Source organism: Epinephelus lanceolatus, chromosome 21 (genome assembly GCF_041903045.1).
Source record: "Epinephelus lanceolatus isolate andai-2023 chromosome 21, ASM4190304v1, whole genome shotgun sequence".
Lineage (NCBI taxonomy): Eukaryota > Metazoa > Chordata > Actinopteri > Perciformes > Serranidae > Epinephelus > Epinephelus lanceolatus.
In genome coordinates this window covers 12596068-12614805 of record NC_135754.1, presented here as the reverse complement: position 1 = coordinate 12614805, position 18738 = coordinate 12596068, and the positions used below count along the sequence as shown (strand labels likewise).

Here is an 18738-nt window from a genome sequence, read left to right as displayed (position 1 = left end):
TCTCCCCAGGTAATCCGTTATACAACGGAAAGTTCCTCTACAAGGGTTCTGTCCCTGAAAATAACACCAAAGTGGGACCTCTTTATCTTCTTCGCTTCTTTGGTCTAGCTCGCTTGAGAGCGCGCAATGTTCCCTGGGAAATGACGTTATATTTTGTTGTAACATAAATTAAAACGTCTCTCAGTTCGCGCTGCTGTTATTACAAATGGTGAAATAACACCCTGTTAGTTATTGACAGTAGTAGTCCTTACGACGACAATAATAACTATTTAATAAGTCGCCCATTTAAGACCAAAAACAGTGTTTTCCCAAAATTTGGCATAACCAGGAAGTTCTGAGGTGTCATATGATTGTAGAAAAATGGCTGCGGTGCAGTGGTAAGAAGCTCTTTTCTTATTAAAAAAAAAACACCGTATCATTACAAACATATGTTAAATTGTACATTTATTGATATTGTGTGAAGTGTGAGAACGTACATGCAGTAAAACCGTGTGTGTCGCGAGCTTCGTTATAATGTAGCGTACCGAGTGACATGTCAACTTTTTTGCAGGTTGTCAACAAAATATTACCAGTTTGCTGCAGCATTGATATGTGGTATTGTGATTTAGGCCTTCGGTTAAATAAATGCCCTTTTGGCTAGGGTTTGGTTGTAGTCTAAAAAAAGCCTATGGGGTTGTGTCAAAAGACTCACACAGGTTCTGTAGCACTTTCATATTGGGTGTCTTTTGCCACCTCATCTTTTTAAAAAAAATCTTAGATCGCAATAAGACTTAATCAGTGGGTTTTTTTTCTTGCAAGATAGAAGCAGTGCATATAATAGCATTAAAAACAGAGTGTCCGCATCAGTAGTAAGAGCTCAGCTGCAAGTAAACAAACAGTATGCCTGTAAGCTCACATGGTGACTGGCAGGATGTCAGTAGAAACAGCTGACTCTGGTCTGGTCTCCTGTCTGTCTGTTGTGTACCAAGGCGATCCAGAGGGCGCAACTATGAGGCAGAGCTGCAGAGATGTCATCCTGAGGCCTCTCCGATTGAATTTGGAGACTACCATCCCCTCAAACCCATCATGGTAGACAACCATCTGCTGTCTTTCTACTGCTCAGCCTCAACACTAACACCACCACCAGCTCTGCACACGATTCATAAAGTTCTGATGTCTGTCACAACATCACAGCATCAGCATTAGTTGCTCCATCAGCATAGTTAAACGAAATCTATTATGTTACTCATCTGTTGATGTACAGTACAGGCCAAAAGTTTGGACACACCTTCTCATTCAATGCGTTTTCTTTATTTTCATGACTATTTACATTGTAGATTCTCACTGAAGGCATCAAAACTATGAATGAACACATGTGGAGTTATGTACTTAACAAAAAAAGGTGAAATAACTGAAAACATATTTTATATTCTAGTTTCTTCAAAATAGCCACCCTTTGCTCTGATTACTGCTTTGCACACTCTTGGCATTCTCTCCATGAGCTTCAAGAGGTAGTCACCTGAAATGGTTTCCACTTCACAGGTGTGCCTTATCAGGGTTAATTAGTGGAATTTCTTGCTTTATCAATGGGGTTGGGACCATCAGTTGTGTTGTGCAGAAGTCAGGTTAATACACAGCCGACAGCCCTATTGGACAACTGTTAAAATTCATATTATGGCAAGAACCAATCAGCTAACTAAAGAAAAACGAGTGGCCATCATTACTTTAAGAAATGAAGGTCAGTCAGTCCGGAAAATTGCAAAAACTTTAAATGTGTCCCCAAGTGGAGTCGCAAAAACCATCAAGCGCTACAAGGAAACTGGCACACATGAGGACCGACCCAGGAAAGGAAGACCAAGAGTCACCTCTGCTTCTGAGGATAAGTTCATCCGAGTCACCAGCCTCAGAAATGGCAAGTTAACAGCAGCTCAGATCAGAGACCAGATGAATGCCACACAGAGTTCTAGCAGCAGACCCATCTCTAGAACAACTGTTAAGAGGAGACTGCGCCAATCAGGCCTTCATGGTCAAATAGCTGCTAGGAAACCACTGCTAAGGAGAGGCAACAAGCAGAAGAGATTTGTTTGGGCCAAGAAACACAAGGAATGGACATTAGACCAGTGGAAATCTGTGCTTTGGTCTGATGAGTCCAAATTTGAGATCTTTGGTTCCAACCGCCGTGTCTTTGTGAGACGCAGAAAAGGTGAACGGATGGATTCCACATGCCTGGTTCCCACTGTGAAGCATGGAGGAGGAGGTGTGATGGTGTGGGGGTGTTTTGCTGGTGACACTGTTGGGGATTTATTCAAAATTGAAGGCACACTGAACCAGCATGGCTACCACAGCATCCTGCAGCGACATGCCATCCCATCCGGTTTGCGTTTAGTTGGACGATCATTTATTTTTCAACAGGACAATGACTCCAAACACACCTCCAGGCTGTGTAAGGGCTATTTGACCAAGAAGGAGAGTGATGGAGTGCTGCGGCAGATGACCTGGCCTCCACAGTCACCGGACCTGAACCCAATCGAGATGGTTTGGGGTGAGCTGGACCGCAGAGTGAAGGCAAAGGGGCCAACAAGTGCTAAACACCTCTGGGAACTCCTTCAAGACTGTTGGAAAACCATTTCAGGTGACTACCTCTTGAAGCTCATGGAGAGAATGCCAAGAGTGTGCAAAGCAGTAATCAGAGCAAAGGGTGGCTATTTTGAAGAAACTAGAATATAAAACATGTTTTCAGTTATTTCACCTTTTTTTGTTAAGTACATAACTCCACATGTGTTCATTCATAGTTTTGATGCCTTCAGTGAGAATCTACAATGTAAATAGTCATGAAAATAAAGAAAACGCATTGAATGAGAAGGTGTGTCCAAACTTTTGGCCTGTACTGTAGTTAAAGGGACAGTTCACCCCAATATCAAAACTGCAATTTTTTTCTCTTACCCATAGTGCTATTTATCAGTCTAGGTTGTTTTGGTGTGAGTTGCCGAGTGTTGGAGATATTGGCTGTAGAGATGTCTGCCTTCTCTCCAATATAATGGAACTAGATGGTACTCAGCTTGTGGTGGTTAAAGCGCCAACAACGCAACATTTGAAAACTCGACAGCAATGTCTCTTTCCAGAAATCATGACCTGGTTACTCTAGCTAACGTTTCAGCTCAGCCCAGGAGAACACCATTAATGTTTACATCTCGCGCTGTCATAAGCATGAGCCTCTTATTCATGAGTAGATGCACGTTTCCTTCTGCCCAGTGATACAGTTGGTGGGTGTAATCTGGTAGGTAAGTAGGTAGAAAATAGTTCCTACATGAAACTGCTCACAACAAGGTCTGTGGAATATCTTGAGTAACCAGATCCTTATTTCTGGAAAGTACACATTGCTGTTGAGTTTTTCAAATTATTATTTTTTTTTTTTTCTACTTTAAGCACCACAAGCCCAGTGCCATCTAGTTCCATTATACTGAAAAGATGGCAGACATCTTTTTGGCTGATATCTTCAACACTCTGCAGCTCACGCCAAAACAATCCAGACTAAAAAACAGCACCACAGATAAGAAAAAAATAATAATTTTGATTTTGAGGTGAACTGTCTCTTTAAAAGCATAATTTGGTCATTTCTTGCTTTTATTTTGACGTCTCTTTAACAGCTCTGATCTTCCCCTCTCCTCTCCACCCAGGTGACAGACACAAAGACCCGCCGTGGGGCTCGTAAAGGCAGCACCTCCTCGTCTTCCTCCTCCTCCTCCTCGGCACCCCCGGACCCCCTCAGCTCCATGCTGGATGGGACCGACCCCCTCTCCATGTTTGCAGCAGCCTCGGCAACTGAGGTTCCTGCCATGTCACACAGCGCCTCCACAGGGGTCAGTAACACCGCAGACACACCTGTCCATACTGAGACACTTGCTTTTCTAGAAGCTTCACTACTCTGATTTAAAACATTAAAATAACACAGGAAAATTGGAAACATCAGCTATTGAGAGCCTTGTTACACAAGTATTGGTACTAACCTTCAGAAACTAACACTAGTGGAATCCTGCTGAACACGTAAAGAAGTAGAGATACCCAAACTTGTATTTTAAAGACAGATGTTGTGCTTCCAGGACCTGGGGAAGAAGAGGAAGGAGAAAGAAGAAGAGGCAGTGGGACCAGACTTTGAGCCCTGGTCGTCAAAACGAGGAGAGATCCTGGCCCGGTTTACCACCACTGAAAAACTCTCAATTGTGAGTCGTCCTCCATTAGAACCATCCATCTGTTACGATGTGTTCTGGTACTGCTGCACACAGCTATGCCCTGTCACACAGAAGCCTAATTTCAATTTCTTTGTCTTCACAGAATCTCTGCATGGGCTCTGATCGAGGTAAGATCTGTGTCATAATAATTTAATTAATACCTCACTCAAATACGCTCTGATAAATCCACAGTGCACTATCTGCTCAGCCACAAACAGCTGACCAACACAGTTAGCAACTAGGTGCTGAACATCGTTGAGCATTTAACAGGAGTTCTCAGAAGTTGGTGGAGGCCAAACCAGAGCTGAAAGGAGAGTAAATATTTGTCTTGAATATGTTGGGTGTCCAGAAACGTGTGTAAATAGGCAGCTGTGATGTGTAAGCAATATCAACTTTATAAGATGATAATATATTAATGTTGTGTGACAGCCTGTCGTGTCCAAATTGGCAAAAACAATCAATCAATACTGCTTTAAAGGAATACTTTAACCCACAAAATGACTTGTTGTATCACTTTCTCACCCTGTGTTAATGCTGATTTTGTGAAGAAACTTTGTTTTCCTTGCATGCCTCCACAGTGAACGAAGAATCCCAAAACTGATGAATTAAAGTCACTGGGGTCCACGGTGAATAACAGCAAAACTATATCAAAACATCTGTTTGCAAACTCTCACACAACTCATACAGCACAATCAAAGTCTCATTTATCCAGTCATATGCTCAGTACCTTTTATAAACAGGGCTTTCCCATCCTCCGTTCTCCAAAAGAATCCCATCCAGACACAATGTTTTAAAAAGTCTCTTTCCAAAGAAACCACAAAAACACTTTGAAGTCCTGTAAAGAATGCACCAAACCCACAAACGGTTATAGAACCCTAACCCTAAAGCCATGCAAAGAAGAAGATGATATTGGCCAATCAGCAGCCTGAAAAAAAGCCATTACCAGAAGGACACCTGGAGCAGTGACCTCTGTAGCACATTCTGACACCTCTGTTTTTCAATACACTCGAAGAGTTACTGTTTATTTATGTGTTTATTTGTAAAGAGTCATGTTAGCAAGGTTAGAACCAGGACTGTTTTGGTCACTTCCACAAGAAGCCAAAAACTCTGGTTTTACCTTTTGACACATCGACACTGAAAATAGAGTACCAATAAATGCAGTTTGCATATGGTCAAAAGGCTAAAATGCATTTATAAAGCGAAGTTTTCAAAAATACTCATGTCTGCGTGGACTAGGTCTGAAAAACTTCGGCATGAGTCTGCTTATGCATTCCTTTGGGCAGAGTTCAGGTGCATGCGTTTGCCCAGGCACACTACTCGTTTGTGGGTGAGACTGTTTATGCACAAGTGTTTGAAATAGTAACGTATGAGCAAAAATGTTGGCGTTTGAGAAGTACTGAACATATGCCTGGATAAATGAGACTGGGATTTTACTGCAACAGTTGTATAAATGGATGATTTGCTGTTGTTAAACGTGGACTCCTTTTACTCCAATTCATCAAGAATTTTCTCAATTTTTGGATTCTTCGTTCACTGTGGAAGCATGCCAGAAAAATAAAGTTTTCCTCACTAATTCAGCATTACATAGGATGAGTAACTGATGGATGAGTACAAATCATCATTTTGTGGCTGAAGTATTCCTTAAAGTAATCTTTAAAAAAAAACTACAGAGTCTGTGTTTTTTTTTACTGTGGTCGATAGTTAACAAATGACTCCTGTTGTCACTGTAGGAAAAGCTCCAAGTCCAGGATCCTCAGCTGTTTCAGAGAAAGTTCGAACTCGCCTGGAGGAACTCGACGATCTGGAGGAGGTACGCTTTCATAGAGTGCCTTTCAAACATAATTTATTTTAAAATCATTTGAACTCCCAGTACTATAAGAATTAAATTGTTCACCAAATGCTCTTTTATTTGTGTTGATGTGTATTCACATAATGTCCACGGCCTCCATTGGTGCTTAAATACGCTGCAAAATTCAGCAACTAAATAGATTTTCATTGGCATTAATGTCATACTAGCAAAGCAGAGTGAATTCATGTAAGAGCAAGGATGTGTTTTGGACTGACTTGTTTGTCTGTGTGTGTGCAGGGTTCCCAGCGAGAGCTGCTCAACCTCTCCCAGCAGGATTACGCTAACCGCATCGAGGAGCTGAACCAGTCCCTGAAGGAAGCCTGGGCCTCAGACCAGAAGGTCAAAGCCCTGAAGATTGTCATCCAGGTAATCCAGCTGCTGAAAACACTCATCCTAAAAATAATGTCTCCTGCGTAAAGACATAAACACTGATCTGTGATCTATGTTCCAGTGCTCGAAGCTTCTGTCTGACACCTCTGTGATCCAGTTCTACCCCAGCAAGTTTGTTCTCATTACTGATATCCTCGACACTTTTGGTGCGTATTGAATCTTTGTTTCTCTCAGCTCAGTTAAAAAACACTGCAGGTTTTCTTACTTTAATCTCTGTAGGACGGCTGGTATACGACAGAATCTGGACCATGTGTTCAGACCCACGACCCCTACCAGGTACTAATCAGACTCTTTTACATCCAGACGTATTTCATTGGATATATTGTCTGGGTAGTGTCTGATTTTTCCACTTGGCTTCCTTCCTACTCAGACTCGTTCACAGTTGACGATGTGAATGACACGGCCAAGGAGACGTGCCTTAACTGGTTCTTCAAGATCGCCTCCATCAGAGAGCTTCTGCCCAGACTGTATCCTTTACTGTCATCAGCAGGGCTTCACAGCTTAAATCAATAATGCTTCTCAGATGATCAGCACTAATGTCAGGCCTGTTTTGACAACTCCTTGACCTCTATGAACAGATACGTTGAGGCTGCCATTCTGAAGTGCAACCGCTTCCTGAACAAGAGGTTAGTTTGATTCTCTTATGGGCTTTAAAAGTCAGTCTTTGCTTTGTTTCTCTTCTAAATCAGAGTTACATTTTTGGGTTATGTGAAAGATTTTGTGATATATTTGTTAAAAAGCAAATCTTATACACACCTGAGGTTCATAGGTGTGTTGGAGAAGACCATGGCCAACTATAGTGGAATGAAGATCTCCCACACGCTGTATTCTACACTTGCAATTATGAGAGATTTATCGGGAGCAACATTTTTGACCTTCATCAGATTGTTTGATGAAGGTCTCTGTACCAAAATGTTCCCACTTAATCTCTCATAATTGCAAGTATAGAGGACAGTGTTCAGAAGTTCTTTGAGATACATTTGTTACAGCTGATCTACCAAATAGAACTTTCTAGTTATAAGGGTTTTTTTTAGACACATAGCACAGCTTCCTTTCTGCTCCTCCACCTTCACAGTGGTATCCCGGAGACACTCCCTCGGTTGACAGCCATGATCAGAGGGATTGGAGACCCTCTGGTGGCAGCATATGCCAGAGCTTACCTCTGCAGGGTGAGATGTGCTCACTTCATTTTCCTCTCCTGTCTCCTGTTTCTGAGCCAGTTCTTATCTGTCGACTCATTTTCACTGCCTGTTCCTGTCCTTATTTTTGCCCTATTAGTGGGGTGGTGATGTATGGAAGCCCATTTCCACCAGTGTATCGAAAAAATAAAGATCTTCTAAGTCATTAAAATGAGAAATTTTCTCCAAATAATGACTTAATATTTCAAAATAATGAGTTAGTATTTCAAAATAATCATTCTGTATCTCAAAATAATGAGAAACTTTCTCAAAATATTGACGTAGTATCTCAAAATAATGAGAACTTTTCACAAAATATTGATTTAGTATCTCAAAATAATGATTTAGTATCTCGAAGTAATGAAAACAATGGGTTAGTTTCTTGAAATAATGACTCAATATCTCAGAATAATGATTTAGTATCTCAAAATATTGATTTGATATCTCAAAATAATGAGAAACTGTCTCAAAACAATGAGTTAATATCTCAAGAAAATGAGAAACTTAAAAGAAGAAACTCATTTCAAGAAAGTCTAATTATAGTGACTCAGGATTTTTTGGCAGAAATGGGCTTGTTTGTTTGTTTGTTTGTTGTTTGTTTCCAGGATGATTTAAAACCTTTTTTGAATAAATCCATAATTTTGTTTGACTCACCTTTAAATGTGATCCAGCTACAGAGTATCATAATGACTGGTTAAAGGGAGAAAAAAGGGTCTGGGCCCAGACATAACAGTGCTCTCTTCTTCCAGGTGGGCGTGGAAGTGGCCCCCCACCTGAAAGACAGCCTGAACCGCAACTTCTTCGACCTGCTGGGCACCTTCCGGCAGATTAGTGGGGAGAGCGTCCAGAACCAGCTGATCATGCAGAGGGTAGAGGTGCCCGAGTACCTAACGCTCTACTCACCCGCCATCAACTGGATCCTGCAGTGCATCGCCTACAGAGCTCCAGAGGCATGTTTTACCTCAACTTACTTAGCATGAATTTTCAAACCGAAACATATTGAATGCTGTAAAAAATGGTCAGCTGTCAGAGGCATGAGTGTTTATAAGACTATTTGTGCTTCCATTTCAGCCTTTACTAACGGAGATGATGGAGAGATGCAAGAAGCTGGGGAACAAGTGAGTGCTTTTAAAGACACTGTTTTAATGAGGTGGACACAGTGTACATAATCAAAGTTTTACACAGCTTTTACTCAAGTGTTTCAATGGTTTCTGGTGGTGGGGGACAAAAAAAGGTTGTTGTTTTTTACCCTAAAGATCCAACATGTTCCTGTTTCCCACAGTGCATTGCTGCTGAATTCAGTTATGAGGGCGTTCAGGCCAGAATTTGTCGCAGCCAGGGCCACTGACTTTATCGGTATGATCAAAGACTGCGACGAGGCCGGCTTCCCAAAGGTTAGAAGAGATCAGATGTAGTACAGTGATCCAATAAATGTAAATATGTAAGGCAATATAAGCTTGAAGGTTCTAGTTAAGAACACTTTATTCTTCTGTTAAAGTATAGGTTAAAACATCGTCTAAATGTGCTTGAAATATCAATGGAAGCTTGACTATTGTCTGTTCTCCAGCATCTGCTGTTTGGATCTCTGGGTCGCAGTCTGGCCTGTGCCGACCCTCCAGAATCTGAGCAACTGACGATCCTGAATGAAGCCTGGAAGGTCGTCACCAAAGTCCGCAGTTCTCAGGTAGTGCGAGAGTAATGCTGCTTCCTCACAGGGGTTTAATCCATGAAAATATTCAGGTTTTGACTGTATGTGTGAATGTTTATGTGTCTTTTTAGGATTACATCAACTGTGCTGAGATCTGGGTGGAGTTCACCTGCCGACACTTCACAGTCAGTAAAGTACCCGACACCTTTTATCATGTGGAGTTAAAAGATCCTATCACTTTATTTAACGTGTCTTCTCTTTCTTATAGAAACGTGAGGTCAACACAGTACTGGCTGACATCATCAAACATATGACCCCTGATCGGGCGTTTGAGGACGCTTATCCTCAGGTTAGCAGCTCATTATACCTAACAGGACAATCTACCCTGTTCTCAGAGTCATTCCTCCTCCTCCTCCTTCCGTCGGCTCTGTACTGACTCTGTTTTGTTTTGCATCCAGCTGCAGTCAGTGATAAGGAAGATCCTCACCTACTTCCACGACTTCTCCGTCCTCTTCTCCATGGTGAGCAACCACCACTTCAAAACATATACAATAGAAGTTTGCACTCTGGAGGCCTGAAACAGTCCACAAAGTTTCCCTAATTGTTTTTTTTTCCCAGGAGCGTTTCCTGCCGTTCCTAGACATGTTCCAGAAGGACAGTGTGAGGGTGGAGGTGTGCAGATCCATCATGGAGGTCTTCATCAAGTAAGAGCTGCCTCAGAGTTTGTTGAATTAGATTTATTTGCTTTGTAACAAAATAAAATTGGCAAGTGTGAAAAAAAATTTTGACTACTAATTATTCTCCATCTGCAGGCACCAGGTGGAGCCCACCAGAGACCCGGTCATCCTTAACGCCATGTTGCACATCTGCAAGACCATGCACGACTCTGTCAAGTAGGCTGTGTGTGTGTGTGTGTGTGTGTGTGTGTGTGTGTGTGTGTGTGTGTGTGTGTGTGTGTGTGCGTGTGTTATATACCTGTAATTACTTCTACAATTACAATTACTTTAGCTGTTCTCTTATAGGGACTTGGGGAAATAGTTCTTTGTAATTATGTGATTACAGTTTTTCATCTCTATTTTTTTTTTAATTTCAGTAAATGTCAGTGAGTTTAGACACCTACTTTTCTTCTTAGTTTCCTGATCTGCCTGGTAACAGCCTTCACTCAGTAGCCTGTCTGCTCTCTGTATCGCAGCGCTCTCACTCTCGAGGATGAGAAAAGATCTTTGTCTCTGCTGATCATTGGCTTCATCCGCATGGTGAGACTCCTCAGAATTTTTTTCTGCATTTAAGAAATAAGACTGGTGTTATTTTATATTTTCTAATGGTCATTCATTACTCTATCTCTCAGTACTTTCTGAGACATAATTTCTCTCTGGCTCTCAGCACCAAGCCCATTTATTCTTACTGAAGATGTGAATATTTTAAAACGACGTACAAATCCATTTTTTAAAGGGTAAATGATTACTAAAACAGCTTGGCACTGTAGTCTTTAGAAAACATAACTCAGTCAGGGGGAAGTAGTGTGTTTGAGGCAGGGCCATAATCATCAGTGTAACACTAGGGAGACCATTTTCAATGTACGCCCTCTGTGACCTACATGTCTAGGAGGTTCTGGGGGGAACTCCCCACACAAAAACTGAAGAGCTAGGTTTTTGGGGGGGGTCATTTTTTATTTTTTTTTCCATACTATACTATGACTTTATGATTTTTTTATGGCATTTTCTATGACATACTATATAATGACTTTTTTGTGATTTATTTACGGCATTTTTTATAACATACTATACTATGATGTTTTTTTCATGGTGTTTGACCAGATAATGTACTTTAACATTGTTCATGAAAATTGTGATGAAATACTGTACTATGATGTTTTTCATGATTTTTGACAACAAAGTATGATATGACTTTTTTGCATGATTTTTGACAACATACTATACTATGACGTTTTTTCATGATTTTTGACAACATGCTATACTATGACTTTTTTTCTGTAGTCATTTTTAATTTTTCCAAACCGACCTGAGTGCCTGGACTTTGGTTCTTTCTATACTATACTATGACTTCATACTATACTATGACTTTTTTTTCCATGACTTTTGACGACATACTATACTATGACTTTTTTTTATGATTTTTGATGACATACTATACTATGACTTTTTTTTATGATTTTTGACGACATGCTATACTATGACTTTTTTTCATGATTTTTGACAACATACTATACTATGACTTTTTTTTCCATGACTTTTGACGACATACTATACTATGACTTTTTTTATGATTTTTGATGACATACTATACTATGACTTTTTTTTATGATTTTTGACGACATGCTATACTATGACTTTTTTTCATGATTTTTGACAACATACTATACTATGACTTTTTTTCTATAGTCATTTTTAATTTTTCCAAACCGACCTGAGTGCCTGGACTTTGGTTCTTTCTATACTATACTATGACTTCATACTATACTATGACTTTTTTTCATGATTTTGGACAACATACTATACTATGACTTTTTTCATGATTTTTGAAGATATACTATACTATGACTTTTTTTCATGATTTTGGACGACATACTATACTATGACTTTTTTTCATGATTTTGGACAACATTCTATACTATGACTTTTTTCATGATTTTTGAAGACATATTATATTATGACTTTTTTCATGATTATGGACGACATACTATACTGTGACTTTTTTCATGATTTTTGGCGACATACTATACTATGACGTTTTTTCATGATTTTTGACGACATACGATACTATGACGTTTTTTCTTGATTTTTGACGACATACAATAGTATGACTTTTTCATGATTTTGGACAACATACTATGACTTTTTTTCATGATTTTGGACGACATACTATACTATGACATTTTTTCATGATTTTTGACGACATACGATACTATGACGTTTTTTCTTGATTTTTGACGACATACAATAGTATGACTTTTTCATGATTTTGGACAACATACTATACTATGACTTTTTTTTCCATGACTTTTGACGACATACTATACTATGACTTTTTTTTATGATTTTTGATGACATACTATACTATGACTTTTTTTTATGATTTTTGACGACATGCTATACTATGACTTTTTTTCATGATTTTTGACAACATACTATACTATGACTTTTTTTTCCATGACTTTTGACGACATACTATACTATGACTTTTTTTATGATTTTTGATGACATACTATACTATGACTTTTTTTTATGATTTTTGACGACATGCTATACTATGACTTTTTTTCATGATTTTTGACAACATACTATACTATGACTTTTTTTCTATAGTCATTTTTAATTTTTCCAAACCGACCTGAGTGCCTGGACTTTGGTTCTTTCTATACTATACTATGACTTCATACTATACTATGACTTTTTTTCATGATTTTTGAAGACATATTATATTATGACTTTTTTCATGATTATGGACGACATACTATACTGTGACTTTTTTCATGATTTTTGGCGACATACTATACTATGACGTTTTTTCATGATTTTTGACGACATACGATACTATGACGTTTTTTCTTGATTTTTGACGACATACAATAGTATGACTTTTTCATGATTTTGGACAACATACTATGACTTTTTTTCATGATTTTGGACGACATACTATACTATGACGTTTTTTCATGATTTTTGACGACATACGATACTATGACGTTTTTTCTTGATTTTTGACGACATACAATAGTATGACTTTTTCATGATTTTGGACAACATACTATACTATGACTTTTTTCATGATTTTGGACAACATACTATACTATGACTTTTTTTCATGATTTTGGACGACATACTATACTGTGACTTTTTTCATGATTTTTGGCGACATACTATACTATGACGTTTTTTCAGGATTTTTGACGACATACGATACTATGACGTTTTTTCTTGATTTTTGACGACATACAATAGTATGACTTTTTCATGATTTTGAACAACATACTATACTATGACTTTTTTTCATGATTTTGGACGACATATTAAACTATGACTTTTTTTCATGATTTTTGATGACATACTATACTATGACGTTTTTCCATGATTTTTGACAACATGCTATACTATGACTTTTTCATGATTTTGGACGACATACCATACTATGACGTTTTTTCATGATTTTGACTATGACTTTTTTTATGATTTTTGATGACATACTATACTATGGCGTTTCAAGATTTTTTCCATTATACTATACTATGACATTTTGTCATGATTTTGAGGACATACTATACTATGACCTTTTTTTCATGATTTTGGACGACATACTATTCTATGACTTTTTTTTCATAATTTTGGACAACATACTATGCTATGACTTTTTTTCATGATTTTGGACGACATACTATTCTATGACTTTTTTTCATAATTTTGGACAACATACTATGCTATGACTTTTTTCATGATTGTGGACGACATATTATACTATGACTTTTTTTCATGATTTTTGACGACATGCTATACTATTACTTTTTTCATGATTCTTGACGACATACTATACTATGACGTTTTTCCATGATTTTTGACGACATGCTATACTATGACTTTTTCATGATTTTGGACGACATACCATACTATAATGTTTTTTCATGATTTTGACTATGACTTTTTTTTATGATTTTTGATGACATACTATACTACGACGTTTTTCCATGATTTTTGACGACATGCTATACTATGACTTTTTCATGATTTTGGACGACATACCATACTATGACGTTTTTTCATGATTTTGACTATGACTTTTTTTATGATTTTTGATGACATACTATACTATGGCGATTTAAGATTTTTTCCATTATACTATACTATGACATTTTGTCATGATTTTGAGGACATACTATACTATGACCTTTTTTCAGGATTTTTGACAACATACTATGCTATGACTTTTTTTCATGATTTTGGACGACGTACTATTCTATGACTTTTTTTCATAATTTTGGACAACATACTATGCTATGACTTTTTTTCATGATTTTGGACGACGTACTATTCTATGACTTTTTTTTATGATTTTCGATGACATACTATACTATGACATTTTGTCATGATTTTGACGACATACTATACTATGACGGTTTTTAATGAGTTTTTATGACATATTAAACTATGACTTTTTAAGGCATTTCTTAACGACATACTATACTATGACTTTTTTTAATGGCATTTCTTATGACATACTATGCTATGGCCTTTTATTGCATTTTTTATGACATACATACAAAAAACATCACTCAGTGCACATTGTTGATGTGTTTTTAATATATTTTTGACAACAATGGAGCTCTTTGGTATGGCACAGCAGAGTAAATTATACAAATTCAAATTCTTTTTGAACTTTACAGTTTTAAAAAAAGTTGTGATTTTAGACCAATGCATCCTTTAATCTTTATTTTCCCATCTTTAAGTAAGTATTGTTTAGCAAAAGTACTCTTGTCTTGTTACACTCATATATTCTGTTTGTCCATCGGTGTGTACAGGTTTCTTTTGGTCGGGACTTCGAGCAGCAGTTGAGCTTCTGTGTGGAGGCCAGAGCCACCTTCTGTAACCTGGAGTCAGTGATGGTGCAGCTCATTCATGTCAGTACACATCTTTGTTTGAATGTTCAATTTGTGTGTGATATCCACACACACACACACACACACACACACACACACACCATCCTCACTGTCCACCTTGTCATTTCCAGACGGTGAACCAGCTGGCGATGGAGACCAGCAGGGTGATGAGAGGAAATCACTCACGCAAAACAGCGGCCTTTGTCAGGGTGAGTCAACACAAGCAGCATCTGATCACTGCAGGCCACTGTTCCTTCTTACAGAATGAGATCTCAGCATTTCCTGAGAAACACTGAGCCCAGCGTCGGCTTCAAATGTCAGATGCTTATTTAAACTTATCCCCCTCTCTCCCCCAGGCGTGTGCTGCCTACAGTTTTATCACCATCCCGTCTCTCAGCAGCATCTTCAGTCGTCTCAGCCTCTATCTGCTGTCTGGTCAGGTTGCGTTAGCAAACCAGTGTCTCTCCCAGGGTGAGCAGCTGTTTACTTTCACAGTTTAAACGAGGAGTAAAAATGCAGGTCATTATTTTGTGTGTAAAATCTGAGGTAATGATTCATTTCGCTTTGTATCAGCAATTCCTAACATTATTTATCTGCCTCTGACTTTTCCCTTCTCTCCTTTTGTCCCAATCATTTACTTATTTCCCATCCTTCCTCCCTCTTTTCCCCCTCCATCCTTTCTGCACCTCCAGCGGATGCTTTCCTAAAGGCAGCAGTCAGTCTTCTTCCAGAGGTTCCTCGCTCCATCAGCGTGGAGGGAAAACTTCGCTCTTCTGAGAGCTTCCTGCTGGACTTTATCAACAACTTCCTGGCTACACTACTAGTTGTCCCGGTAAGACAATCCTCTCCAGAAACAGAAAGAAGAGATATATCGCCCAAAACTGAAACATTTTAGCTTTTCCTCATTTTTCTCTTCAGACAGCTCAATTAAAACTGAGAGAAGTGCCAAACCATCAGGCTTGTCTCCCTAAACTCCCAATATGTATGTGTGAATATTCTTGCAGGACCATCCAGAGCATGGCGTGCTCTACCTTGTCCGCGGTCTACTCAACATGGTACAAGATTACACCTGGGAGGAAAACAGCGACGCCAAGGTGCGGGTCTACATCAGCGCTCTGCCCCTGCTGGCTGCCATGGGCCAAGAAACCTACCTCTACTCCATCCCTAAAGGTAAAAATATCAATGATATTGATATCAATGATCACTTATATTTAGATCTCAAAAAAACAGTAATTTTTATGTTATCTTTCTCCTCTTTCGTGGTCTCAGTGGACTCCAACGAGACACTTTATGGAGGAGACCCCAAGTTTCTATCAGAGATCAACAAGCTGTGTGAAACTCTGATCGGACAGATCCTGGACCACCTGAAGGCACTCAGTCGGGATGAGGTGAGGCAAAAACGGCTCACTGCCACCAAAAAGACCACAGCGCTTCTTCTCCTCTCGTGCATCTTTTAAAATGTTTTCCTCAGAAGCTAATTTCTAGCTAGTAACTAAAACACTGCTTTCTTCTCGCCCTCTTGCAGCAGAGCACACGGCGTCAAGGCGCTTTGGCCTTTTCCCTGTTTGGCGTCCTGCTCGCTCACGGTGACCTGAGGAACAACAAGCTGAGCCAGCTGGCTGTCAACCTGTGGAACCTCAGCCACAAACACGGATACTGTGAGACTCGAGTTTCGGTGAGGGAGACATTTTACACTTCTCTCAAGCAGCTGCACCCAGACTTATTTAAATTGATGCTCTACTCGTCAATTTCAGCAAACGTGCTTTGTGTGAACGCAGCCTGTCTCTTCTCTCTGCTCCAGGTTCGGACTCTGGAGTACATCAAACACCAGGCTCAGCAGGCTGACATGAGCCACCTGTTGGATACAGTCCAGAGGCTGCAACTGCAGTCCCGCACCTGAACGTAAACCTCAACATCATCTGTAAAATGTCTGTGCACTAAGTTTCTGTGAAGCACAAAGAAAAAGAAAAAAAGGCCTGAATGTATTTTGTGTGAGGACACTTTATGAAGATTTAACTTTACATTTTGGCACTAAATATTTACAGTTAGTTTGGACCAGCAGGAAAGACCCAAAATTGATACTTTAAGACTGAACTGAAAGCTGTTTGTGTGCCAAAATTCCATTCAATGTACAATAGCATGTCATTAAACTATCGTAGTACATTAACCTGCGCTGAAACCTTCAAGGAAACTCTGTGAGGTTTTGTTTGTTGCTCCTGTTCAGTGTCACAATCTGGGGGTACGTAAAATAAACTATGCGACAAAACTGTTAAATGAATGAACAAATTATTCAAAGTTTACAAAGGAAGTGAAATGACATTCCTCTGCATGTTTTCCTGTCTTCTGTTAAGTCACAAGCTGCTGACTTCTCTACAAAAAGAACACTGCAAACAAGCCAATATGCATCAGATCTGCTGCAAAGATTAGGCCTAATTTTTCTGTTGAACTAAAATGGCTTCAAATTCTGAAAAATGTGCCACAGTCCAAAAAATAATTTTAAGCAGTGATACATCTGTCAGAACTGTATTTTTGCTGTCATTTGCACCGGTTACTGCAGTGTTCCCCTGCATATCAAACAAAGTTAGTTATCTTTGACTGAACTTACACCACAACTGCTCTCTGTATTGCAACATTATGTATTTTTAATGTGTCTTCTTCATGCATTTGTAGAAATAAACAATCATTCTGCTTTATATTTAAATACCGGTCTTAAGTATGAGTTGATTTCTAACCTGTTGATTAAAGTACAATGCAAATGTATTACATGTCTTGCTTATTAAACATCTTGTCATCTGAATAGTAATTCAATCAATCAATCAATTTTATTTATAAAGCCCAATATCACAAATCACAATTTGCCTCACAGGGCTTTACAGCATACGACATCCCTCTGTCCTTAAGACCCTCACAGCGGATAAGGAAAAACTCCCCAAAAAAAAACCCCTTTAACGGGGAAAAAAAAACGGTAGAAACCTCAGGAAGAGCAGCTGAGGAGGGATCCCTCTTCCAGGACGGACAGACGTGCAATAGATGTCGTACAGAACAGATCAGCATAATAAATTAACAGTAATCCATATGACACAATGAGACAGAGAGAGAGAGAGAGAGAGAGAGATGCAGGTAATGACAGTAGCTTACAACAACATTAATGAAAGTAATAATATTATAGTTATAGTTCTGGCTACTGTGGTACAATATGTTGAAAGTATGTATTAATATCTGACAGTATACTTGTGTGACAATAGTCATATGTGTATAATAACAGTAGAAGTATGACTAATGACTAATGATGGCAGCAGCAGCAGGAGGCATCTGGCAGGACCACGGCAGCAGCACAACCACACACGTCACGCTGTCCAGGCACCGCTGCGGTATGAGTTAATCTGAGAGACAGTGGAGCACAAAGGCTCTGGAGAAGAAGCCGAGTTAGTGACATCCAGAATGGCCGAGTTAGCAAGATGCAGTAATAGGATGAGAGAGAGAGAGAGAGAGAGAGAGAGAGAGAGAGAGAGAGAGAGAGAGAGAGAGAGAGAGAGAGAGAGAGAGAGAGAGGGAGCCCGGTGTATTATAGGGGGTCCTCCGGCAGACTAGGCCTAAGTCAGCCTAACTAGGGGCTGGTACAGGGCAAGCCTGAGCCAGCCCTAACTATAAGCTTTATCAAAGAGGAAAGTCTTAAGTCTAGTCTTAAATGTGGAGACGGTGTCTGCCTCCCGGACCGTAACAAGAAGATGATTCCACAGGAGAGGAGCCTGAGAGCTGAAGGCTCTGGCTCCTGATCTGCTTTTGGAGACTTTAGGGACCACGAGTAACCCTGCGTTCTCAGAGCGCAGTGTTCTGGTGGGATAATATGGCACTAT

General features: G+C 39.3%; 1 protein-coding gene across 1 annotated transcript; it reads left to right on the top strand.

The window, feature by feature from the left end:
• Positions 1-222: 222 nt before the first annotated feature.
• On the top strand, positions 223-17582 carry vps35l (VPS35 endosomal protein sorting factor like). Its single transcript, XM_033612317.2, has 30 exons — positions 223-377; positions 969-1068; positions 3657-3839; positions 4080-4199; positions 4312-4336; positions 5939-6018; positions 6295-6423; positions 6509-6593; positions 6667-6723; positions 6818-6914; positions 7026-7073; positions 7523-7616; positions 8375-8575; positions 8697-8743; positions 8908-9019; positions 9193-9309; positions 9405-9458; positions 9542-9622; positions 9732-9794; positions 9892-9977; positions 10086-10166; positions 10466-10529; positions 14804-14902; positions 15013-15090; positions 15238-15352; positions 15574-15713; positions 15886-16051; positions 16151-16269; positions 16407-16556; positions 16683-17582. The coding sequence occupies exons 1-30, from the start codon at positions 361-363 to the stop codon at positions 16779-16781; spliced, it is 2907 nt and encodes a 968-aa protein (XP_033468208.2). The 5' UTR covers positions 223-360; the 3' UTR covers positions 16782-17582.
• Positions 17583-18738: the final 1156 nt, after the last annotated feature.